Source organism: Botryllus schlosseri, chromosome 11, assembly GCF_051294905.1.
Source record: "Botryllus schlosseri isolate E-star chromosome 11, Bs_hap1, whole genome shotgun sequence".
In the NCBI taxonomy this organism is placed as follows: Eukaryota; Metazoa; Chordata; class Ascidiacea; order Stolidobranchia; family Styelidae; genus Botryllus; species Botryllus schlosseri.
The window spans coordinates 5,545,348-5,573,214 of record NC_137246.1 but is presented as its reverse complement, the minus strand read 5'-3'; the positions used below and the strand labels follow the sequence as shown (position 1 = coordinate 5,573,214).

Below are 27,867 nucleotides of genomic sequence, written 5' to 3'. Positions count from 1 at the left end.
TGCGCACATAGTGACCAGCTTCGCACATAAGCCATGAGTAGGTTTGGGCGAAGATGCTGACCATTCTTTAGTAACCAGCACGCCAAATTGAGAGGTGGGTCACGATTATAAAATGGTTGGGAACCACAGTCATATGGCGTCCTAAACATTCGAACAACTCATTAATCACTGACTAGTCCGTCGGGTGTGTGGAACTTGCTGATATAGTGATTTGACGTCTATGCATTCTGACTCTTAAAACGGATTTATGAAATTCGTTGTCGTCTATATGCTCGTTTCACTACAGATGGCGAACAATGGATGCACAGGACTTGCCCCAATACAAAAGGAAAAGTGGCTTTTGTGCAATTTGTCGGGCGATACACGGCATCAACGTTGACGCTCGTTTCAAACCGAACTACAACTCATCGTCTGACGTGCCAATGTTTTCTGATGGGGTTGCCAAACGTACAGCGTCACTGCGACGTTATTTATACAATGACGATAATGCGGAGTGCTTTAGTCCTTTCAAAACGTACAATAATAGGAAATGAAATGTCAGTATTTTGCATCGTGACTGATGCTGATCGATGCTGATTTTGCATAGTGATTCATTTTCGAAGTATGCATCGTGCCACAGTACTCGTATTTCAAATGTCGTCTCTTTTGATGGTCCAAGCCAGGGGCTGCCAACCTTTTTGACTGAAGGGCCACTTGAGGTTTTCCAAACGATTGCGCGAGCCAATTGAGTATTTATAACCTTTTGTTTACAGCTTAGGTAAATGTGAACGCAAGACTTATTTCACCATCAGGGATATCTAGGGAGTAGGCTACTAGATATTCTTGCTCACTACGCACCAAAATCGCCGACATTAATATTGTAAAGAATCAGTGTGCATTCGCATTATAGTCACTCAAAGCGCGAACATATTCAAAATTAACAAACTCACGCGGTAATGAATATCGTTACTTGTATATAGTGCAGGTCACATATGTACAGCGGGGCTCAGATTGCAATGTAATTAATTTTTTTAGTCACCACTAATCGTAATGCAAGATTATCGGACCACGACCTGACCTCGATCTCGCCTTCAATAACATGCCACCCCATTCTTTGTCGCTTACTTTTTTCTATGCCATCTTCTTTTACTTTTCATTCAATATGCATGTCTCCTCTTTACATGACTACTCCAATGACTAGTCCAAGTCGTTTCGACATCTTCCTATCTTTTCATGGTATCGCAATTTTGTGGTGTATTGAACTGATGAAGATTGCTAATAGTAAACCGAATAACAGGAATATTCCAAATGTGGCCCGCGGGCCAAGGGTTTGCCACCCCTGGTCCAAGCTGCTCATTACCTTTTCGTTCTCTGTTTACCGTGTAGGTATCAGAGTGGGGCATGGACAGGAGCCGGATTGGATATTCGGCTATTCATTTTTTGGCCGGAGCCGGTTAGAAGCCGGATAAGTACCTTTTACTAAGAATAGGACAGCCTGACCGTCTTCCACCCTCGAATCCATAGTGAAAGTGAAGCGTCCAGGGAAATAAATCACACGCTTAGTCCAAGCATAATTCTACTTCAGATAAGTGTTGAGATCAATCTTTGAGTTTTTAATGTCCTGTTTACACTATTTCAATCAATATTCAATACCATCATGTGAGTAGATGATTATTATCGGAGTTTTTTCGGACCGGATCTCGGTCATTTCTAGAATCCGGCCTATAGGAGTCGGACGAGAGCTTTAACAAATAGGATCGGGGTAAGACCAGAGAATTTGTTGATCCGCTGCGCACTATAGCCAGGTTTGTAGGGATTGTCACAGAGGATCAGTGATCTACGTTATAGCATGGGTTTCATTCTACATCGGATGCAGATTATACTGGAATGACGTGTATATAAGCCCTACAATGTAGATAGCGTCAATGAAATAATGATTCTAGATCGAAGACAGCCAACCCGTGGCCCGTGAGGTAATTTTAGAAATTATTATTATTACCAAAAATGGATTGCACAGATTGTGAACTTGCTTCGCCAACCGAAAATTTGATTAGTCTGGCCGCAACACTGGGGTTGCTCTGACTAAAATATCAGTTTCGACGCATTGGCAGATCCATATAAGCCAGTCAAATTTTGGTAGATCTTCGTACATTACAATAAAGCAGAATATTCTGCGGTAGATTTACCGGAAGTAAAAATTTTCTTCGCGCTTCTCGTAATATGTTGTCACTCGATTTCTTCCTTTTAGTATTGTTACCCCCGCCTGAAAATGAACGAACGCCTAATGTACCAGAGTCGATTATAATCGCAATTACGCGAGAAAGTGTCGTTCAACATGCGACCTTGCGTTAGCGCTCGCAGAAAGACCGTCGACGATGAAACATAGGCATAAAATGATTGACGCATGTTGTCCGAAGCTTTTGACATCGATATGTCCAGGCGCCTAATAGTTCAGTTCATGCAAACTCAGCCCAGCTATATACAGCAGACCCTTAATATACCCAATATAATTATAATATTGACGTATAAACTTTGAACATTTTTCGCGCTTCGCGCGGCTAGTGGCCCGCGCGATGGTTCGTCATTGGAATGTGACCCTGTGGCCAAAAAGGTTGGCCACCCCTGTTCTAGATGGTCAGGGATACCAACGTAGTTCGGATTATAATAAAAAATATTTGTATCTCAGAATATGCCGACATGTAAGGAGATACATATATATTTATAAATGCATGTTATATGCAATATTAGGCCAGTTCAAATATAACAGTTTACTCAGATTTCACTGATTAACGCAAAAACATTGTTACTTTGCTTGATAAAAAACCGTTGCACACAAATTCTAGACCAGGGCGGCCAACCCGTTTAGAAATTAGTTATAACATCAGGGAGATTGCAAGGCCAACCAAAATTTTATTAGCCTGACCGCGAAATTTGATGATGACTAAAACATCATGTTACGACGCATTAGCGTAACCAGGGCCCAACCACGTTTTTCGTAGATCTTCGTACATGACCAAGAAGTAGAATGTTTCGTAGCAGTTTTATTTGACTTGAAATTTATTTTTCTTAGTACTGCGCATGATTTATTGTCACTCGATTTCTTGCATTTAGTATTGGACTGCCCGCCTGAAAATTATAAATACGCGTTATTTACAGAATTGAGTCTAACGTTATTCGCATAGGGATAACGTGTCGTCCAACATGCGACATCGCTTGTGCGCTCGCAGCGAGATCGTCGGCGATGAAACATTTGCACAAAATGATAGAGGCATGCTCACCGAAACCGTCGATATTGCTATGTCTAAACGACAAATATTCCTGTCTTTGCTAAATAAACCCAGTGGCATACAGAGGCGACCCCTATTATATGCAAGTAACATATTTATTGATCGAATCCATTCATTGCCATTGAAAAAATTTCGCGCCTCGTGCGACCAGGACATGAATGCGCGCTGCACAGTTGCACACAGAGTTTTCATAACATAATTGTTATCAATTTTAAAGCGTATAGTAATACAAGTCTTGTTTTCAACGTTATCTAATTCGGTTCGCTTCATTCGGACGACTAAAAATATAGTCATCAACATTCAAGTGGCGCACGCACTGGGTATAAAATATCATGTGGCCCTTTGGCCGAAAAGGTTGGCCACCTCTGTTCTAAGCCATTCCTATCAGTAGAATGACCATCAAGATGCATGCCAAAAATAGCTTATTTTTTGGATTTTCAGATTTTATTTTTGGCAATTCTGGCATCGCCATGAATTCGCATTCATGTTCTCAAATTAACCATGAAAAACGCTTCAGTTTGGCCTCTCTTATGAAATGGAAGTCACAAAACATGCAGTATCCACACTCTGCCATCAAACAGCAAGATTTAAATACGAATCGAAAACGATGTTAGAGACTAAATTTACCCGATACAAAGTCGAGTGCTTCTGCAACATCTATTCTCAATAGCGAATTCACTATGCGTGCAAAATAACCTATGTGTCGGAGGTTTATCTGGGCTCCTCATCGCCGATCCCGCTGTAGTACAGCGCATTGAAAAGCCCAGACGAAGAGAGAGCCGAACTCCTGAAAGAAGGCAGCAAATGAGTCGAAAAAAGACTGAAGTTCACGAAGACATGCCATTATGCGATTATGAAATTTACTGTGTGGGCGCAAATAACCACGAGTTGCAAGCGCCAATTATATGAGTTAATAAAAACAACAAAACAACAACAACCCGATACAAAGTCGAGTGCTTCTGCAACACCTATTCTCAATAGCGAATTCACTATGCGTGCAAAATAACTGGCATTTACACGGGTCATAATACTTATGATAGCAATTCAAAAGGGTTTCTGACACGTTTGGGTCGCAGCCTACACTGGTGACTTATAATCAATATAATATGAAAAACTATCCACCCGGCAATGAAAAACTAAGAAAGGATAGGGTGTATGTATTTTGTATGTATGGTACTCGTACGTATACATCTGAAGGCCTTTTGCACCATGTCTGGTCATTTATGAAACTATGTACCTATCGACACAATCACTCAGTTATTGACATGCAGTGTTATTTCTGGCATTTTTAGGTTTTATTTTTGTCAGCGAGACTAAAAACAGAATCTACAAGGGTGTTGGAGAGTCAATTCACCCAATACAAAACCGACTACTTCTGGAATATGTAATCCGAATAGTCGATTCGATATGCTTGCATAATTACTTGCATTCCCACAGATCACAATACCACTTTTGATAACATTTTAATATCGTTGCTGACCGGCAAACAAACAAAAAAACAGTAAAGGACAGAATGTTTGTAGGCCTGTGTGTGGTACGTATTAATGGAGGTTACTTCTTCGCGACTGGAGCATTTTGCACTGTGTAAGTGTGTATGTTCAATTGTTAATTGATGAAATCATATCCATATTGTCCAACGTGACACAGTCTAATAGTGCTGATTGCACCATATGCTTACATTTTCATTGACAAGTTAAAAGTAAATGGATTCATATATAGGCCTACGCATTGAGCTGAATGCACCAGGGTCGCGCGTGTCGGCTACATGAGGTAACAAAATGCACGAGCGGTGACAAAAGTAAAATGCCTAGTCATTGCGCTACATCTGAAAACTACGGATCTCATTCACGGATTCCAAAATATGCTAATTACCAACGAAAACCCTGCTGTTGCGGGCCAGGATCATCTTCTTCCTAATCGCTGAATATCCATTACTACCTGGGTTGATCAATCCACAGTATATCGTAAATCCAAATTTCAGTACTCGACTTTTTGACCCCGACCCCTAAGATTTTCATTCGCGTTACATAGATCCCTTTTACGGTAGACCGCGGCCTTCCGAAGGGTTCACGGACCTCAATTTAGGAATTCAGCATTACACACTTGTTTTGTCGCTTCCTTTAGACTCATTCCAATACTTTTCTTTGTAAAAATTGCAAAAAATTCTTTATTTTCAAAATATCTTATTTTTGGCATTTTAAATCTTTTAATTTTGGCAGTTTTGGCATTTGGGTTCCGAAATGCCAAAAGTAACACGGTTTCTAGGCCCCGGTTCACAGTGCAGAGTCTATTACCAAGGTGCGGTTGTGAACATGTACCTCTAAATTTCTGAGGTTCACACACAGCACGCGAACGTTCGCACCATTCCTAGTCCATACGATAGAATTCAATCCCACACCAATTTTGATCCGTAATATGAACGTTTAAACCATATATCCGTTCAACCATGTAAGAGGTTCGTTAACGGAAACAATGAGCAGTCTATAGAACATGGGGTCATTGGTATATATTACTATACTCTTCTTAAACAATGCTAGCTCTAATCCATTGGTTCGTAACCTTTGCTAACCCGCGCAACACTTATTACGTTGATCTGCAAGCCTTCTCGGAACCGCACATTTTCGCAGGTACAGTGATATATTTGACACCACAACTATTAGTTAATAACTAAAAATTAACTACAAACTTTCGCTTCCAGTCAAGGGTCAATCCACATTATTTCTGAAACGATGAGCAAATTCAAGTCAAGTCATGTGAAAAAGTTGATTCGAGTCTGACTATAGAAGACTGACCTATACGGATAGATCCGTAGCACGTGATTCGTGGTTGAGTGCCCAGATGCAGCTGTAGCAGCTCGCCATCTCATCTGCGTAAGTGGTGTCTCATAAAAGTCTCGAAGGGGGCCATGACGAAATGACAATAATTGGCCTGGTGTAGGCTAAATGACCATAGTAGTCGACAAACGCCATGAATATCACAAATAAAGTCTCATTGTGTATAGATTGTTTGTAAAAATAAACACCAATGAGCATGCAAGAAAGTCACAGGAAAGCCTGTTTCATTTCGCGCAAAGTGTTTAAAAGTATGTGTCGAAGAATGGGCGGGCTACTCAGTAGCGTAGACTAGAGTACTGGAAACGCAGATTCGAGACTTTAAGTTTTTACAGCATCTTCACAGAAGGTCTTCGATAGTGGGGGATTTTCCCTCGCTTAACTAGGCTTTGCATGGGCTGTCAACCTGCAATCTCACTCGTGTAGCAAGCCGAATTTTCCCCCTGTACCTAATCGACTGTTCAGCACTAGGTTATAGTGTCCCACCAATCACAATCAAATCACCATGATGTGAACGTAAATTATCATTAACAAGATCAAATCTATGAAGACAACATTTTAATTACAGTGTTTACGTAAAATGAAATTGAATTTTTATTTTAGCTCATCATTTTCAATAAGTAGGCGCAACAAAAACTAACAATCGCCGAAATAGTGATCACACCAACATATAGTTCCCTTCTCATTTTTTCTGAACACTTCCCGGCTCCAGATGGTTGAGGCCAGCATGCCGCCATTCTGGCTTTCATATGGAAAGACGTGATCTGGAATGGCCTTTCCCAAAAACTCGCAAAGAGGCTTCCAACCTTCTCGCAATTCAAATTGAAGGAGCCTTTCTCCGTTGCAGCGCTGCATGATATTGAACATGTTGCAGTATACCACTAACATCACTAACGAGTACAGAAATCATCCCATAAAAACACACCACCATTTCTTTGTTTTACAAAGGGTAAACAATAACTATATCCTTTAGTTTCGTTCTGACTTTCACAATCGGGGCGATTGACGAAGTAGAACATCCTCTTACCATGTTGGTAATTACTATTTACCCCCAAATATAATGTTAGTTTTTAGCATTTCTCTGGGAGAAATTTCGACTTTGCGATTTTGGACGAATTCTGACAGAAAAAAAGTACAGAAAACTCCATAAAGAAAACAATCGAAAAATACCTTTGGCTGGTACACTATTTTGTTTGATTTTGTATATCACGATTCAGATTTTACAAAATACTTTCACAAATACGTATGTTTCCGAATATGGAGCACATTTTTTGCCTAAAAACGATTGGGCGGGGAAACCACTCTTCTGTTGTTGCTTGTGGTATTCATGGTTTTTGGATACAGTAGACTAGTATTTACATCAGGCCAATATTCTTTATTTTCATTCCGTGTCTGTCGATTTGTAGCACGACCCACTCTTCGGTTCATAGAATCGAAAAGTCTATGTAACGATAAGTTTTTGGACAAACGAAACGGGCAACATGGCGCGTCGTTGGATTTGGTATCGTGCTTGGAATTCCCACTACATCGGAATGGCTCAATCGTCGAGGCAAGCATACCGCCGCTAGCAGAATCAACTTGAATTATTTCGCTTCGATTATGATGCCGTGCTGGGAAACCCAGCACTCACACCATCGCGCACCCCGCCGAGACAGGCTTTGCGTTGTATGAGCTCGTGAATCCAACAATTTCTGTTGTAACGCCTTTCTTCCGCCAAGTAAGAGTGAGCGTAAATGCGGATATTGGACTAGTTCAAGAAAGGGGATTAAATCACGCCTGTGCATTAAATATCTGTTCCCTAACACATTTATCTGTGAGATAATTTTCTCTGTTATAAGCGACTGTATGTTTACGCACGAAGCTCAACTTCACTAATATTTCCGAACATTTTCAATTGACCGTCAAAGCGGATACCGTTCGACAACGTTTTCGTTCCAACTTCCTTCAAGATGTTGCAGTAAATCAGGATTTTGGTCATTGCATATGGATTAAAACTAAATAGTACACGTATTACCAATAATCCTGAAAGTGACAAATGATATCAATGATTCGATTAGCTGGTTAACTAAATGATATATCACTAATTGTAATCTCTAAACTCTAAAGCATAAGCCAAAGTATACTCGGCTCCTCGCTTTGCTCGAAGTGGAATTTGTTTCGAGCACTGGCATACTCATGAGCTCATGACTATGGAATTGTATACATTTGACACTACTCGAATGCTTCATCTGTCGACGGGCAGATATATATGCTGATGTATCAGATTGTCGAACACGTCCACTTACTGATGATACAGATGCAATGTGTTCCCGGTACCTTCGTCTTAACAAATCCTCGTTCGGCTGGTGAAAACATCGAAATGTACTTTGCGGCGGGCAGGAAAACAGAACGCGACCTGACAGTGAAAATGAGAACGCTTCTGATTATACAAAGGAGAAAATTCCAGTCCAAATATTTCGGCTGGTTACTAACTGGTTTGCTTTGCTTCCTACCTAAGTGTTGGAGGTTTATCTAGGCACATCAATAAACGGAGATGTTTACCATCACGATAGGCACACGATGATTACTGCCTCCTCTATTTATGAAGTGTTTCTTAACATTTATCTTGGGTTACCCTTCCCGAGAACCCTTATCGAGTCATTTCATCACTGTTTGGTGCCTATACCTTTCATTCACAAACGAAAGCACTCTTTCCGTATCTTATAAAGCAATTCGCGAATGCAAGACTTATCAATTTATCCCTATAGGCCTACCACACATTTGTCAATAACAACGGTACTTGCATATAACGCTATTCATCTTTATTCCCTGTCACCTCGCGTGATCAGATTTAGCGGTAGGTGCTGGTAGTGGTTATTGCGTGCGTAGGCAATTTACTTTAAGCAAGGTCACACATGGTTTCCGGTAGTGTTTAACGCAGGGACGGGCAACATACGACCTGCGGGCTGGATCCCGCCCGCGACGGGATTTTGTCCGGCCCGCGGACTGTTTCCCGTTTTACATGATATTGTGGGCCACGGCCCCAGTATGCCGAGATTCCGCACTAAACGTTAAATTTTTGTGACTGTGTGTGCTCACTGCGCAGCGTGTGAGAGTAGAGCTGACGCGTGAGTACGTCGAAGCGATAAGACTTTTATTATCGGCATTTACCATGTACTCAACCCAAATGAATTGATTGGATTGCACCGTGTGTTAATTGATCAGAGAAAAGCCGACATGGCGACGCCTGTATGACAATGATGTGCTTCATCCACATGGTTTTCGCCATTATCGACGAGAAATGGCTTTGAAATGACATTGCTGTCGTTAAAATACATTCATTAAATACGATTTATTCCTTGTATATGTGGATAAATGGGCGAATAATGTATCGATTTTGCAATCCGGCCCGCCGAATACTCAATTTTCCTATATCCGTCCCGTCGACTGGAGAAGCTGCTCGCCCCTGGTTTAATGCGTAATGCAAGACAGAGCACGACCTTCTTTGGGTCTCTTGAATCTTTAATAAGTTATTGCAATGCCTTACGAATAGGGCTGGGCACGATGACTCGAGTACTCAAATCTGAATTGAGCATTAATATTAATGATTCGAGTCGAGTAGTAAATTACGATTTTTTCGTCGAAACATATAGTACGAAGCTAGCAACGTTTCTGGAAATAGCACATTTCCGAAGTCATGATCATCCCACAACATTGTCACCAAGTGCAATGAAATCTGCATGGTCGAAAAATACCAAAGTATTTTTAATGCAATGGATAACAAGCATTAAATAATAATTAATAAATAGAAGTTACACATTTGAACTTTGAGTTATTCCATTCCTATATGACGTCATAATGAGTGATACTCGATTACTCGACTCGAAGCATATCATATCATATGATTCAGAATCAAATCACTCAGGTACTCAATTTTGCCCAGCCCTACTTACGAATGGGGTAAACTGAAACCAAAATACAAGTACAAGTATAAATACACAACCTAACCCTAACTTAACTGAATAGCTTACCGACTTTCCCGGCTCTATTGTCACTACGTATTACGAGCATTTCGCACCATCTTGTTATACAGAAATGATTCAAGCCGGACTTGGTGGACATGAGATCAGTCAGTACTACTAAAGAAGAATGGTGCACATAGACACTATATGTTTTTAACAGTGGTATCCAAATTGAAAGCGACAAATATGTCAACCCAAAACCGCGCGATGTGCAAAGAAATTCGTTGATAGGAATGAATATTGTACACGATATCCATTTTTAAATACCTTTGAGCGAGCCATAAATATTGTCTAATTTGTTATTGAATCACGTACTCTCTGATTTGGTGCTTCATACCCGGGGTCGTTGTAAGCAGGGCTGTGGAGTCGGAGTCGGAGTCGGAGTCTGGGTAATTTTCGCTTGATGGAGTCGGAGTCAGAGTCGAAGTCGTGAAAACTATAATAGCTGGAGTCGGAGTCGGAGTCGGTGGGAAAATACTGACTGGAGTCGGAGTCGGAGTTTGTGAGAATGACACTGACTGTGACTCCGACTCCAACTTCTCTATCATAAAAACATTTGCTTTCAAAGAATTTTCAATAGAATTTTTATGTACTACCAATCACTGTTATTAATAACCATACAGATCAGGTGCGGCCAGCCCATGGCACGCAGGCCAAATTTGGCACACGAGAAGGTTAGGTGTGGCCTGCGAGGTAATTCTCGAATTATTTATGACATCAGGTACAATTGCAAGGCCAACCCAAATTTGATTAGCATGACCCGGAAATTCGATGATGACTAAAACAGCAGTTCTGACGCATTGACGTATCCAGGGGCCAGCCACATTTATCCCAGATCTTCGTATATGACCATAAAGTAGAATATTTCGTAGCATATTATTTGACTGAAATTTTTCTCGGTGCTTCGCATGATTCAGTGTCACTAGATTTCTTGCATTCAGTATTTGAGCCCGTTTCTGAAAATTATTAATACATATTATTCACAGAATTGAGTCTAACTATATTCGCAATTAGGAGATAGCGTGTCGTCCAACACGCGGCTTCGCTTGTGCACTCGCAGCGAGATCGTCGACAAAACATTTGCACAAAATGATGCAGGCATGTTCATTGTTCACTGATATCGTCGATATTGCTATGTCTAAACGTCGAATAATCCTGTCCTTGCCAAATGAGCCCAGTGGTATACAGATGCGACCCCTAATGTATGTTAGCAACATATTTATTGATATAATTAGTCATTATCTTGCAAAAAAATTTCGCGCTGCGCGCGACCAGGGCCTGATTGCGCACTGCACAGTTGCATGACATATTGTTATCAATTTTAGAGTGTATTAATTCATGTCTTGTTTGCAATGTTACCTAATTCGGTTCGCTCCTATCGGACGACTAAAAAGAGGTTATCAACATTCAAGTTGCCCGCGCAATGGTTCGTAAATCTCATGTGTCCCTTTGGCTGAAAAAGTTGCCCACCCCTGATATAGATAAAATAAGACATTACGTTATTTGCAAATTACAACTCAGTTGCACAGGGGAAGAAAATCGCAATATGCGTTTTGCGATGCAGTCAAAATTGATGCAATTTTTGGAATTATATCATGATACTGTGACAGAGTAAATGCATCGGCTGGTTTTGTAAAATTGCAAAAATGATGTAAATATGACCAAACGATGCTTCCCACTTGACAAAATTAAAAATATTTGTAGTGTAGCTTAGCTCTTTGGGTCGAACAAATGATTAAAGATGATTAGGAAAGACTGCAAGTCCCAATCCTTGAATAATGGATTAAGTACATGTAGACTGGACATATGCTATGGTCTTTGATTACTTAACTAAATTCCATTTAGGATCAATGTCTATTAGTAGTAAGAGTGTGTGTGCTTGTAATCAGGATAGTGCGCAATGGCAAAATTAGTGAGTTCAATCTCTTTATTAGTTTCTGACTCATACACAAGAGCTACACTTGGATTTTTTATCTACATTTTTATTATACAGGATTGGATATCTGCCATATTTGAATGATTCATACATTTCGGGATATTAGAGAGTCCGTGTTATAAAAACTTGAAAAAGGAAGGATATTTAGCAAGTCTTTCTTTCATGTTAATTGCATCGTAGATAATTCGAGCTTCCACAATGAAACAATTTAGCATGCCACCGTTAATCATATGTATGCATAATTGCATATGTTTATTGGTTGTATGATAGTCATTCAACCGACAATGTGACATATAATTTTCTAAATAAATTGGTAATAATGCTGGAGTCGGAGTCGGGAGTCGGAGTCGGTACGTTTAAAGACCCAGGAGTCGGAGTCGGAGTCGGAGTCGGTATATTCAAAATGTGTGGAGTCGGAGTCGGAGCCGGAGTCGGTGGTAAAACTTACCGACCACAGACCTGGTTGTAACCTTCGTTAAAAACCGCTGTTTACGTATATTCATCGGGATTGTGATACCACCGATATTATATTATGAGTAAAACTCGTTTCGGAATATTTAAGTCTCGTTCGCTCACCACATCTGCGGAAATGTTCCCGTACTTTCCGTCCTGTGGGAGTCAAACAATAGCAAAATCTTTTCATCCAAGAGGAGGAAAGTGTGCAAAATTCTGCCTGGAAGCTTTTAAGCCATGCATACTCGTCACTTCTGGTTGTGAGAATTACCTAAATGTGAAAAACGTGTCTGTGCAGAAATGTGTGATGGATGTACGAAAGTGTGTAAGCCAGGGATGCCAAACTCATTTAGGGTCGCGGGCCGGATTCGAAAGTTTTGATCGCTCGCGGGCTGGACCAGTCAAGTGATCTAAAATTTTACCGCCAAATCCATACCTCGGTCTTTCACTGGAATGCTTTATTATCAACCGCCATACAAAATATAGTATTATATATTGTATCGCGCATAATATGGGGTCTGTTCTAGCAACACCGTTATTCGCAAACAATGGAATTGACGAAATGCGATGATTGGCCGGTTGGATACAGTTGTAAACCATTAAAACGGAGTCTCAAGCGACGATATAAGTTGGAATCTTTCAATGTTCTCCTTGCTTTATTCGTGATCGTCTTGAAGGGGGAGTGCGGAATATATAAGAGATTGTAAACGCCGGCAATGAAATTTTGTTCATCATTTTTGTATCACCAATTTACCATTCAATTTCTCTGGAGACCAGGGCTGGGGCCTTTTGGGTCAAAGGTATATAAGCAGCAGTGCGACTAGATATATTTGAACTGTATTCTTCGTGTAGCTATTATTCCATGTATTTTACCTGCAACGGTTTCGGCTGTCGTTTCCTCTGTGAATAACTATAATTTGGTCCATTTTCCCAGAAATCTCTGAACAGAGTGTGCACTTTTTTGCCTCCCTATAATGTCAATGTCACCGCCTTGCTCCTAATTGTTACTTGAGTGAAAACTCAGCATTGTCGACAGATGGCTATAATATGTGGTTGATGAACGTGTTCGAAATTTACTTCTATTAGAAATGTGCTGGATAATACAATAATTTTCAATTCATTCATAATGACCCCGCGGTCGGATGAAATGGACTGGCAGGCCGTATGACTGACACCCCTGATGTATAAGCAAATGAGCATGGATGTCGTTCCAAATTAACACATCCTACTATATATGGGATACGTCGCTGTTTGGAAATAACAAATATATTATATACATTCATATATGAAGTGTTATGTTCTTGATCTTGTGTGAACAATAAATCATGCGACGAGGTTGCAATACGAAATCAGTATATTATCAGCAGAATAACTTTAAGACAGGCGACACGATCCAGAGTGCAGTTAAACGAAAGACGAGTAGACAACGGGACACAGGGTATAAATACGACTCACGACACACGAGGAAATAATGATTGGCGGTAATTACTAATCCTAGAAATTAAAGAACAAACGATACGATACCAACCTAAAATGCACGAACATACCTTGAAGAGCTTCTTGGAGGTACTGAACTTCAATATACAATTTGAAAAGCTTCATGGAGGTACAGAACTTCAATATACATTTGAATAGTATATTCGTATTGAAATGAACCCGAATATTTCGACTGACACTCGTCAGGGGTAATCGTCAGCAACTACAGTAGAGAATTGGAAAGGACATTGTATATCAACAATCTTATCATATACGATACGTTACAATTGTCGACATACAATGTTCTTTCGGGGTCTACGATAACTTATCACAGGCCCCGTTTCTTTCCAATTCTCTACTAGCTGCTGACGATTATCCATGAAGAGTTTCAGCCGAAAATATTCGGATTCATTTCAATATTGATATACCATTCAATTGTACATTTATCTATAGAAAGAGTTACCAGTCTGGAATCATAATAACTGTTTAACCTGATGATGTATTTGTGTATATTCTAAGGGGCGTGTCTATCTGTGCAGCAGCTAGATCAGTGGTTCCCAACCTTTTTCGACTCATCACCCCCTTTTCAAGCTCCACACCGATCATCGCCCCCCCCCCAATATTGGGAACCGAAAAATGGGCATACAAACTGTAATCACCGGCGATTTGACTAAAAAGGTCATTTCTCTGACTTGACTCCAAACGGACCGTAACAGCACTTCGTCAGCCCCCAAAACGTTGGTCTTGCCCCCCCCATATGGTGATAAACCAAACTTTTGGGGGGCTTCGTTCCTCAGACCCCCTCCCTGATACCACTTTACCGCTACTTCTCAGCCAAAATTGTTGGACTCTTTAGTTAGTCGGCTAAATTCACGAGAAGCGCGAAAATTTTTTATCATTCATGATTGAATCGGTCAATATGATCGGGAATTGCATATATATTACTGTCAATTTTTTATCCTCTCTCTGCTCATGTATTCAGATTTACCGGTAGAGCTGAGTGAGGTGTCTTGGAAAATGTAGGGCCCGTAAATAATATTAAACATATTCGGGCGGACCCGTGGGTATAATGACTTTGTTACGTGATAACATTTCGTGTCATGTCTGCTAAGTAAAAAAATATTCAGATGGCCCATACGTAGGCTACTAAACAAAAAAGACGCACACGATTACAAATTAGTATTTCTGCACTGGCAATTAATTATTTGTCTTGTAGGGTTCTGATTGCCAGGACAGGAACATTTCGTGCCAGCCATTGAGGCAACTACGGACAATTAAACATATATGTATATCGCAGTGACGTGCGGTGAGGTTCGTGGTTGGTGAGGCACTAACACCCCCCCCCCCCCTTCAACTCACACATACGGTAGGCTACCTGATATAGATGCACATGCACGAAGACGTGAATAACAACCGCAGCAAGAGAAAGCGGGTCTACCTAAAGGTCGAAACTAGTCTGATCACACCCGCATCAAACAGGTACACTTGACTCCAAACAGTCTGGCTGTAGACATCAGACAGATTGTGAAAAATCAGGCTGAGGTTCATGATTGGGGATGCAGATTCCAATGACATAAGGTTTGCAAATACGTAAGCCTAAAAGGTTAGCTGATTGAGTTGACGACCTTTTTCTTACCACATTGCCAATCTTCACACGCACTCGTCATCAGTTCCATGTAAGCGGTGTCTTAGAAAAGCTTGGAATGGGCCGTTCTACAAGTAGGTAGATATATGTATTCATAATATAGAATATCGATTTGGAGTAAATGATTATTGCAGTCGGAAACACCATAACGGCCAGACAGCGACAACGCAGGCTTTGTAAGTAGCTATCACAAACATACGACAATACAGTGTTGGGATCAAGTCAATACCTTCGAGTCACGAGTCATCTCGAGTCATTGCACATTTTGACTCGAGTCAAGTCAAGTCAATCGATTTTCGAAAGTGACTCGAGTCAAGTCAAGTCACTCGTTTTTTGGATTTGACTCGAGTCAAGTCAAGTCAAGTCAAGTCGAGTCACGAGTCAAGTCACAATTCAAGTCAAATTGAATTTTCGAAGTATCAGTGACGATTCAAAGTAATTACATTTTGCTAGCTGAGTGAAAGACAGTATAATTTGTCATTTATCTTGCATCAAATAACTGATGTTAAGTTTAATATGCATGCAAGAAGGCGTCTATCACGCACACGTAGAACCGCAAATAAAATACGCGACTAACTGTATAGAACACCTATGCTACAGTCTCTTATTATATCAGCCAGTAGGATCGATTACGAAGCCTCGAGAAGTTGTAACAAATTGATATGGATTTGAATCATACAAGAGGGTTGGTAAAGGTGATCACTGCGCAATGTTAGCAAGCAGTGAGCCGTACGTCTAAAATTGGTTTCTATACTTGCTACCGATTAACAAGTTATACAGCAGTATAGCCAACACCCCAGTCGTACGGATTTGGTTTTTACGATACAGTATAGGCTACATATGTAGTCAAGATTGACCCCGTACGCCTGCTAGATTTTTACATCAGAAGACGATATCAATCTCATTGATTGGTTGAATAAGGATCATTTGCTGACAAAATACAGTGTATATTTCGCTCTTGATGTCATGTGATTGCGGGTCAAGCTCACAGCACAGAGACACTAAATATGCACAAACGCGAGGCTGGATATTTCGAGCAAACTTTTGTAACAATACAAGTAAATTTTTGAGATTGTCAAGGGCATGCTCGTTTAGTGTTGAATGTTTATGCTGCCAGCCCCATGCATAGAGTGGCCCGCAGTTGAAAGTCAATAAATTTGAACTAAAGATGTTATAATGAAGTGTGAAAATTGCAATATATGAAAAAGGTTCACAGTGCAGAACCTACCAAGGTTCTGTTGTGAACGCGAACCTCAAATTTTCCGAGGTTCACACACAGAACACGAACGTGAACCTCACGTTCACACCATCCCTAGAATTTAGGAAAAGCGGAAAATATTCAGTAATTAAATTTCGTATCACAGTTACAAATGTAGTGTTGGTACTAGGTTTTCTATTCTCCAGTATAGGAACGTGAGCATAATTTCTTTGTATTGTTTACATTCCCAGGGTCGCAGATTTGTTTCGAATGCGCTTTAACATCTCATGTATTCAGCTGTTTTCCCCCGAAGTTGCAAATTCAATTTGTTCAGATGTGACGTTACATGTACAAAGAAAGCAAGATTAGATAACCATTTTTGATTACAAGATTATGAGTCGGCGATATTTATATTTTCGAGGAGAGTTGCAAATTCATTTCTCGGTTCGTACACTCGTGCAAGCATAGCTGCTCGACTTAATGCGCCAACATAGCAGATATACAGGACATTGCCATATTAATTCTCTGCTTCTAATATTATCTGGCGTAAATGTTGGCGATTCAGTTTGTGAGACCAAATCATATAAACAGTTTTCACCATTGTGGAAAAACACTATTCAGGTTTGTTGTCTTGGCGCACAATGCCTTCTAGCGAATTCAACTATAAATAACTAACCTGCGGAGGCTAGTTATCTATAATTAAACAGTATAAGTTTGAGATTTTGTCATTGCGTCTGAGATGTTCCAAGCGTTTTTGGCGGGGGGCATAGCGTATAGTGGTGACGATAAGCGCCTACCAATCTGGCGGCCCGGCTCGATTCCCGTCGGAGGTTTATCTGGGCTCCTCTTCCCTCGCCGTCGTCGTTCTTATTACGACAAAAAAAAACAGAAAAAGACCCGAGAGAAGAAAGAAAGAAAGCACTCACTAGGCATGGAAAGAACTAGTAGAAACGGCCGTGGATTCAAGAAGATCAACATCGAAAAGAACTGTGACATCGGGCACTCCAGGCCGAGGTGGATGTTAGGATGATAGGATCGCAACTGCGTGTCGTTCGACATCCTCCTATCTGTTCATGACATCGCATTGTGTCTTATCGCATTGCACATTTGTGTATGACTTGTTCAGATGAAAAATATAACTCAACGATTGATTGATTGATTGATTCCAGCAAGCAGACGATAAGGACACCTTTGTTGTCACACCCCATCAGAGTGGTAAACCCTTTAAAAAGTATGGTACGCCTTCGGTTGCGAGATACACCCGATTGATAAGTAGCCTACTGATGTAGTCTACTCTACAGACAATCTCCATCTCCTACTTCAACCACCTTCGTTTTATGGCGTAACAATAGACTAATACCATGTACGCTACTTAATCGTAACAATGTCGCATTCTTTCCAAGCAGTGCTGCACTGCAGATTAAGACTCATTATGAAACGGCGGGCCGTATTCTCGTGATAACTAATTATGATGTCGCGGGCCGGACGCTTCCGCTTGGCGGGCCGGATGCGGCCCGCGGGCCATAGGTTGCCGACCCTTGATCTAACACAGAGGTCTCAAACACGCGGCCCGCCAGAGCATTTTGGGCGGCCCGCGACGACATTTTAGATTTTTATTAATTTGACAAAATCCAAGTGCCACATATATCTTTTCAGGTTATAAAGTGAAAATTCCCTCTTAAATTGCTCCGAAAGCCTGAAACTATTCAGCAAACTTCATTATCACATCAATTTCAAACGCTACCATGCAGTGGAAGATCCACATTTCCACACGCCACACTTCCAATTCATGATGACAAAACCTGACCCTTAGACGATTCGTGACTGAAATTTGTGAGTTGGACTTGGACACGGCCTTTCTTAGAATTACTCAGACTCGGGCTTAGAATTACTCAGACTCGGGCTAACTAGATGGCAAAATGAAAATGACTCGAGTGGACTCGGAGTGACTCGGAATGCCGTGAATTTGTTAGAACCATGGATGCAACAAACTAATCGCGTATCAGGGGAATAGTAATAGATCAGAATGTCGCAGCTTGGTATTTCGCTAACTAAGCAAGTAGTTATGGCAACCATTGGAAATCTGTTAATAAGGCCACTTAAAGGTATACCGAGTATCGTGGTGGTACACGCTCTAACGATGTAACAACAATGGGCCGTTCCACGTTCCGACATTTCAATCACTAGGACACATGCATTAATATATTTATATTATATTTATATTTTTTCTGCTCCTATATTTGAAGAAATTTGGCCATGAGATTAATAGCCGACCTATCAGAAGTATACCTGAATCCTGGATTGGAATTACAATGCTCAACTTGAAAATGTTATGATATCAGAGAAGTCTCTATTATCAATCTGTTAAATTCAGAATATTCATAGTAGCTGCAAAATTATAACCCGATAGCTTTTAGGATGGCATCATACATTTGTCCGCCCATATGGTGTCTCAAGTACAACGACAATACCATTCAAATAGTTATAAATATGATGATTCTTTTCGTGCCAGGCCTAAACTGATACTAGAGTAAATCACATTTTGACGATGTGTGTTTACTATGTCAGTCTGCTGGATCGGATCACGTTCAATAGGACAATTCATTCCCACCAAATACGGCCTACTTGGAAAGACATAGAATACCCCTACAAACGCTGCGGCCAGCGGGGTCGTCAAAACTGGAAAACTGGCCGCGAGCACATTTGAGTTTGAGACCTCTGATCTAACACAATAAACGAAGGAAATAATTCAGGAGTTGACAGGCAAACATTTTCGTGCGTATTTCAATATGATTCCAGGCTCAGACTATTCGGTTGGGTTATTGAGGAATGTTTGAATGGTCTGAATGTTTGAATGGTCTGGCAATGTTAACAGACTGTCCCTTCCATCTTTTAGATTGTTTACAAAGTCCCTGGAGTTTCTCTATTACGGCCAAAGAAAACGTAGACCGTTTTTTTTCTCTGCATATATTTACTTGCCAGCTTAGTTCTTTTGGTTACTTTGCGGTAAATGCAGCTGTGAAGATTCTCGTACAGCATTGTTACAAAGAGTCGAGTCGCGATTTTTTGATGTGGCTCGACTTGACTCGAGTTATTTTTTCAAATGCGTAAAATGCAGCGATTCGACTCGAGTCAATTTATGTATTGACTCGACTTGTACTCGAGTCATTGTGCATGACTCGAACCAGACATATGACGCGAGACTAGTACAGCCAAACAGAGGCGGTCAGTAACGAAGTACCTCTACTTGTTGAAGTACTTGAAGTAGATTTTGCCTGCTCACATTACTTTTTAAGTAGTTATGAATTTAGACTACTTCTACTTAACAGTTTTCAGTTTTGTAGGCAAAATCAAGCGTAGAATACCTACTTACTTACTTACTCGTAAACCACCGCATCTACTTCTACTTGAGTAAAAATTCTGGCGTTGTTTATACTTGAGTAGCGACGGTGACTACTTTGACCAACTCTGCAGCCAATACAGACATTTCACTGAAACTTCGTAGAATAGTAAAGTCTCCACATTATTGGAATTTCCTTCGTCTATCAATCCTGATACTTGGAAAATAGGGCCAGAATATAATGACTTGGACTCGGACTCGAGTCAATACACTATGACTCGGACTCGACCCTCTATCTATTAGCTGACTTGGACTCGGATTAGACTCTGCGGTGAATTAATATTATTATATTTAAAAGCAATTTTAGTGATGCATATAACAACTATGGTCTTTTGCGTCACGACATAACGGTTGCTAATCGAATCGATATTGCGATAAGTAAATACAGTCAACTAAACATTTAGTACTGTCTCTTTGTCTTCGCAAGGAATTCCCACAGCAAAGGTAATATATAATCAATAGTTATTATATTTTCCATGGTGAAGAGAACTGTCAGGTCCATTACGGCAGCTCTAAACTGGCATCTTTCGTTGGCGTACTTTGCACATTCGATAATAACGTGCTCTGCAGTTTCTTCAACATGGCATGTGGTACAATCAGGGGTATCGGAGCATCCAAATTTTGCAAAGATGGTAGTTGAGACGACAGTGTCCGGTCCGTAATCTGAAAATGGTGGTTTCGGCACGGCGTGGCGTGGTTAAGTAGGTAGTTTTGTGTATATGTCAGGGCAGAACTGTTTGAAATGTGCTCCAGAGGCGGTTTCGATGAAACGTTGGTTCCAGTCTTGCCTACAGCGACCTAAAATCTACAGCGACCTAAAATCAATGAGTTGGCCTCGCCAGAAGTAAGATCTACACTTTGGTCAGCTAAGTCATGGGCCGCAGCCTCTTTCGCAAGTCGGTCAGCGACTTCATTCCCTTCAATACCACAGTGTCCTGGAATCCATACAAAGGAAATATCTCTATGACTTTCATGTAAGAGATGGTGAGTTAGTTCTAATATTTGATTGGTAATATAGTTATTTTCACCAAGATGGTTTTTCAGCGACAACAATGCACTCAGAGAGTCACTCAGAATAGCAACTCGTTCGATGGAATTTTCTGAAATCCATATCAGTGCATCGAATATTGCTCTCAGCTAAATTGAGAAGATTGATAGGAGTTTCGAACATACTTTTGATGTTCTTATATTGCGATCGAGGATGTAGAAGGAGTACCCAGCACCGTTGATGTTTTTAGATCCATCGGTGTAAATTAGCATTCTGTTTGGGTATTGCTCAAAAATATAATCTCTGAATATAGCATCGACAATGTGACGTGGTGGATCACGTCCGAGGGCTGTTTGCAATGATGTATCAATCATAGCGCATTTCAATAACCAAGGGCATATGGTTAGAGATAGCCTACGTTAATTGTTATTGTATTCTTCTTCTTCTACTACTACTACTACTACTACTACTACTACGACTACAACGTAACCTGTGATCATTTGGTTGAGGTCAATATATTTGTCATGCAATAATGGAGGATCATCCAAACGTACATTCAGTGAATGCCTGGTTACTCTCACAAGTGGCACATAGGCGTATCGCGAACAATACGAACATATGCCCAAAATACACTGATTTGATTGATACCGTTTACTTGTTGACTTGAAATTGACTCGTAAATTTTGCTACGAGTCACGAGTCAATCCGCATTTTTGAAGCGCCGAGTCAAGTCAAGTCAAGTCATTTTTGCAAAGTGACTCGAGTCAAGTCAAGTCAAACGAAAAAGTGACTCGAGTCAACCCAACACTGCGACAATATGGACGGAAAATACATAACAGCGACATCAGTAAGGGAATTTATATACTCCGCATTACGCATTGGTCCTTGGTCGTCGCTACTATTTCATTCAACACTGTCGGCTTCCGAAATCGATAGCACGTATCACAGTGCTGCGATTTTCCGATTGTTAGCGAATAGCCGATGAGGCAGATCCGTTTGTGCCTCACCTGGCCATCGTTTCTCTGCGATTCCATTGTGTGCAATAAAGCCGAATTTAACATCCCGTGGCGTTTTTAAGGGGGTTCTGGTGCTCTGACATTAATAATATTCGGATTTTCAGAATCAGTGCGACAATAGCATTTGATTGAAACCAATTATTTTGAATTCCGAGTTGTATATCATGAATTGCATTGCCGCAGGTGAGGGACGACCCGCCCGTGCATCACCTGTGCCTCACCTCTCCTTTCGCGCTGTATTTTCGAATAATAAATTTGCAAATTGGTGATATTGAGTGAAAAATGTTCAAGTCTAGTTATTCATGAACATCGATGAAATATATCAATAACACTGGTCAACACATTTTTTTAGGCAGGCAAAGTAAGAGTGATTTTGGGGGTTTTGAAGGGCGCTGATTTCGAATATGACCTTAGTTTTTTCAAATTGGCTGTTATTGTGGAGATAGCCCATGGGGCTATTTTGACCAAAATCTCCCACTTTGCGGTAATGACTACATATAAAATCGGTTCAGTCGTACTATAGAGTATAGAAATTCAATCTACTTGTTATTTTTACACACAGAAGACTCTTTTAAATCAAATACAGCAACAGGGCTATCTTTAGGGGTAATAGATTTACCATATAGTTACAGATTTTCACGGATATCATGAACATAAATCAACTCCAGTCATATACATAAGTATTTACCTTTATACTCAAATAACGTGGCAATAATTCAATCAGTTTTACGTCAACCAGCTATTGTAAAGTTGAAATAATCAGTTGGAATATAATATTATTGATATATTTTAAATTACAATTGTTTTTTTGTAAGATTTTCGCCTGTAAGCTATTTAGCGCAGTTTCTGGAAAGTTTGCGGCAATGGTCTGACATAAATGTTCAATTGTTGTTCTCATCTGCCCTGCTATCTTTCTTTTGTTTTCACATCTGCCCTGATATCTTTCTTTTGTTGTTCTGATGTCTTGGTAGAACCTTCCTTGCTAATCAACAAGATGATCAGGAAATATATCGAGATTTCTGAACAAGAGGTGAACTTTTATGCTCGATATGCAGATACGAATTTTCGGACCAACTGTTTGTGGTTGGGTGCTTTATGATCATCTAAAAAGTTTTATTTAGTACATCTTAAGAGAAATTACATGCAGTGAACTCCTTCCTAATGTGAAATTAAAATCTTTCATGTGTATTCGAATATACCAGATACCAGATTTAAGCTTCTCGTTTGATAGGGTTACTAGGTATACCCACTTGTTGACTCAGCGGAAAAATATCCATTCACCAGTCAAAAGAAAGGAGGCGCATATGAGTATTGTAGTTAAGCCTTCCAAGGACAAATTTTATAGTTTTATACTCATCTTTAATCTTGGTAGAATAACCAATTGATGCAGGAGAATTTGTATTTCCGTTGTGCAGAAGTACAAATTTTAGGCTTGATAAACTGCTTTTTTGACAAACAAATATTTTGCATCATGCCATGTTAATATTGATAGAATGACTTAAAATGACATGAGGGTTCTTCATAGTCAATTAGTTATTTATACGCAGTATACAATTATAAAAAATTACGATTTTCTTCCTACCAAGTGAAATATTTAGGGGCAAATACAGTAATTTTGGGCTTTTTTAGGGGTGTAAATATCTTCTGACAAAGAGTCAGTCTGACAAAACCAATGTGATATTCGTAATCAGCAAACTCAAAAACCCCAGAAACGGCCCTCAGATGTTCTGCCTAAAAATGTTTTTTTCGTTTTGTTGACCAGTGTAATCATTGCGGGTTTTCACAATTTTCTCTTAGTCACCCTGACGACAGGTGAGGCATTGCCTCACCTGCCTCCATTGACCGCACGTCACTGGTATATCGTATATATATATCGAAGTCGCCAGCATAAAGGCAGTTCTTTTCCGCCAAGGTTTTCTCGTTATGGCACACTTCTCGGAGTCGCATGTTACATGGCCTGAAAGTTCATATGTCTTGCTGCGTCATGGCGTGGTAATGGCTCACGCCAAGATGCTCATTTCTCTAACTCATGCGTATTATTTTTTGGGCGGAAGGGTATCTAATAAAAAAGAATCTAGACACCATTAAATCGCGCACAGCGCAAAAATTTTTTGAAAAAGTTGCATAAATTTCCAAAATAATACTCTGTAATTTATGTTACGAAAAATTTTTGTGTGCCCTTCGAGCTCGGCCCCCCTATCCCCAATTGGGGGTTTAGGGTGCGGCAGTTACGGTCCAAGACTCCAATATGGCCGTTCTAACGCGCCATCACCCCTATCGCCCCCTATGCTATTTTCTCCTCCCTGGACCGCCAAATCGCCGCCTGGAGGCGAAATCGTCCACGTTGGGAACCACTGAGCTAGATGGTGTCGCGATTGCTCTATATATGTTCCCTTAAGACTTCATCGTTTGAAGTACGATCGCAATTTTAGCGCTGCCATAACCAATATTCAACGTGCAAGAATGTGCTTCGAACATTGGGTATGGGGGTTCCAAAACAAAGTTCCAAATTATTCATGCATTCCCCATTCTCATACAACTGAAGGAGAATAAAATCAGAACAGCATACTCAAGATTTATAGTTCATAATTTCAATCAGTTGTGTTGCAATTCCTCGATAGAAATGGTGCATTATGGCCTCATGAAGCAGATGCTGCTTCATGCATGACTTTTCAAATTATACAGTACTCAGCACGCCGTGTACGCCATTTGTGTCATTGATTACCTCCGTACATAACATAGTGTGCGAAAGTGGCACTGGCTAAGTGGGCTGAAACGATCCACTGGAAGCGACACTCAGAGGTGGTCAAAGTAGTCAAGAAAGATACTCAAGTAGAAATAGAAGTAGCGACAAACAAATCCACTCAAGCACAAGTTGAAGTACTTCTTTCATAAGCAACCTAACACTACTTGAAGTAGAAGTAGAATTGACTGACTTCAAATCTACTCAAGTAAATAAGTAGTTGTGAAAACGATGGTAATTCGTTCGCATGGACTGTCAAAAGCTGCAAATAGAGCTATGCGGAAGGTGTAGAGAGCTCGATTCATATTGATGCATCCCAGGAGGTGTCAATTCTTGTCAGAATAAGCAGTCGTCCACATCATAGGATGTAAATGATAGTATTGAAATGGAAATGCGATACCAATCCTTTGTTTACTGGTACACCCTGTTTTGGAAAATATCATGGCGTGACGCACTCCTCCCTATTTTAAATCCCTCAACTCAGTCGAAGAGCAATACAGAGAAGTTGTGACGGATGCGGCTTTGACACTTTGCTCAATTAGTGTACGTTAATTAAAAATGTGGCAGATCGTAAAAAATACTATAGCGTATCGCTTTATATTTGGAACATATAAGGCATTACGACACTTGCTTTTATACTTCAACATGTATGTTCTCCAGACAAAAGAACTGAAACTGTAATTAGAACTCAACTTATAATACTCGTTAGTGAAAAAAATTACTACTTATAAAAAGCGGAAAATATATTTCATGTCTTTTGTCCAGAAAGATTCAACGGTGTTCTGCTAAAACAGGTCTTACGTTAAAAAAGTCAAAGTCCATTTTTCCAGATTAGGACACGTCATGGGATGGCAGGTATATAGTTATTTACTAGATTGTGAAACAATAGTTTCAAACGTTATGGGTTCCATAGTTATTGCGATAACATATTTGATATATGCGTCAAGGCGGTGTGAACGGAACCGCGCAACCCGGTTTCTAAATAATATTCAGCGATACTTTCGTTAAAACATATTTGTCACTCCATATCTACTGTGCGCGAAGCGCAACGAAATTTCGGGTATTACATGACTTCTATGAAAATTAAATGTTGGTACTACGTGACAACAGCCCCGAAATTCCTTAGGCTAGCTTTCTTATTTGGAGATTAAACTACTTCTACTCGACAAACTGAAAATAGCGAAAAGTCAGTAAGTAGTTCATAAAATATTACGAAGTAGAAGTAGAAGTAGCGAAAAAACGATCTACTCGAGTGAGTATCAGAAGTAGAGGAACACTACTTAAGTACGTCGAAAACGTAGAAGTGCTTCGTTACTGACCGCCTCTGTCGACACCATACCTTGGCCTCTGGAAAAGCAGCAGCTATCTCCTCCCAGAAATAGAATGCAGGAGCACCACACACAGCATCGATATCTTTGTACATTTGGTAAAATTGCTCACTGGAACTTCCATACAGAAGGATTTTTTTCCATTCGTCTCGATCTCGACTGGCATGATGATCGAAGTCGGCAACAGAGTATCCCAGAATTTCCAGGCATCTATGCAGGGTCTTCGTTCCACATTTCGACATGCTAGCTACTATGATTTTCATGCCCGCAGACTAGAACGGAAGCAAGCATGCAACATAGCCTAAGAAGGATTAGTGTGTGGTGAAATGGTTTCATGGTTTCTATTCTCAAGAGTTAGGAAACCGATAGCCTGATGTGAATCAACTAGTTGTAGTTTTGTTTCCATCCCTTGATAAGAGCTTCGACAGGAATTGCACTATATATCATTTAATGTAACAATATTTAGCTGAACCCACGAAGTCCAATCTCACCGTTAGAACAACTTACAACAAACAGGCAGACCCTTGTTTTTTCAGCCCGTCTAAACAAAGTGATGTATTCGTGCTGTAGTATGCAGGCTACTGCAATAACTTCATATTCAAGTCTGAACTTATGATTAGCCTACTACTGATAAGCGATACTTGCCGAGTCAGTATATTTTTGTATGCTGCATTGTCGTGGCAGATTAAATGAACTCAGCTCGGTTTGTTGATGATTATTAAGCATAACGGTGCCGTGAAGATAAACAAATAAAGAGGTTGCGAGCCATTTCAACGACAGGAATCAAACGACTATATAATTATGTATATTTTGCATGTCCCTGTTATAGAAATTATAAATGAATTCGTCTTGGTATATAAATTGTCGCTATGTTTTCTACACATGTTTTGATATACAAGGTACATTTTCATCAAATTCTCTGGAAAGAACAGCCACCAAATTTATTTATGTATACTTCAGCATTGGTATTTTAAAACGAACTGAACCCTCTTCGGGGTTAGCCCAGATTCGACTGACATATATTTGACTCGTCTTTCCCACTGTAGACACTGTACATGACTGGACAATTCGCATGCAAACAAATTGATCCATGAATATAATTACAGGTGGTCGAAGTATCGTAGACGATGGAAGTAGAAATGTAGAATCTCACTCGAGTTTGTAAATGTAACAAGTACGGCGCTTATTTTTTTGACATAAATACGGGAGATTTCGACCTGAAATATCAAAAATTTGACATTTTTTTCCCAAAAAACTTAATTTTGACCACACGTATGCAAATTAGGTCTTTTCGCACTTATTGTTAAAATTGTACTACTTATCTTCATTTCTGGTTGGAGCTGTCTGGAGCTGACTTTATTTTAACGAAATCTGGACGTCTGAAGAATTCCAGTAGTTACACCACGTATAATGGCAGAGATAATTAGAATTTGTTGTATTACAACGAAAGAGACTTTCCTACATTCTCGGGCAGAAAGTGTCCGTCGTTACTAAGTAGCTTGCCAAGAATAGAGAAAGTACGTTCAACTGCAGCAGTTGTTGGCTGACAACACTGATGTTGTTCGTACACGGCTGGTGACACACCG

General features: G+C 40.2%; 2 protein-coding genes across 8 annotated transcripts in view; one reads left to right on the top strand and one right to left on the bottom strand.

The window, feature by feature from the left end:
* LOC145450960 (4-galactosyl-N-acetylglucosaminide 3-alpha-L-fucosyltransferase FUT6-like) overlaps positions 1–27,867 on the top strand; it is a 241,142-nt gene that overhangs the window by 38,601 nt on the left and 174,674 nt on the right. The window contains exons 7-8 of one of the 7 annotated variants that reach the window (XR_013918648.1): positions 287–624; positions 699–1,653. The exons of 5 other annotated variants lie outside the window; for them this stretch is intronic. Coding sequence is in view for 1 of the 2 variants with exons in the window: in XM_080329453.1 (XP_080185579.1) it covers positions 287–533 (247 nt within the window). In the remaining variant the exon portion in view is untranslated. Of the gene's footprint in view, positions 1–286; positions 1,654–27,867 lie in introns of those variants that run through there. One more of the 7 variants, XM_080329453.1, reaches the window with a different exon arrangement.
* On the bottom strand, positions 6,598–27,406 carry LOC145450969 (uncharacterized). The gene is made up of 4 exons (XM_080329465.1): positions 26,293–27,406; positions 12,611–12,758; positions 8,383–8,492; positions 6,598–6,946 (listed from the first exon to the last, which is right to left on the bottom strand). Exons 1-4 carry the CDS (start codon positions 26,542–26,544, stop codon positions 6,734–6,736), a joined length of 723 nt encoding a protein of 240 aa, XP_080185591.1. The 5' UTR covers positions 26,545–27,406; the 3' UTR covers positions 6,598–6,733.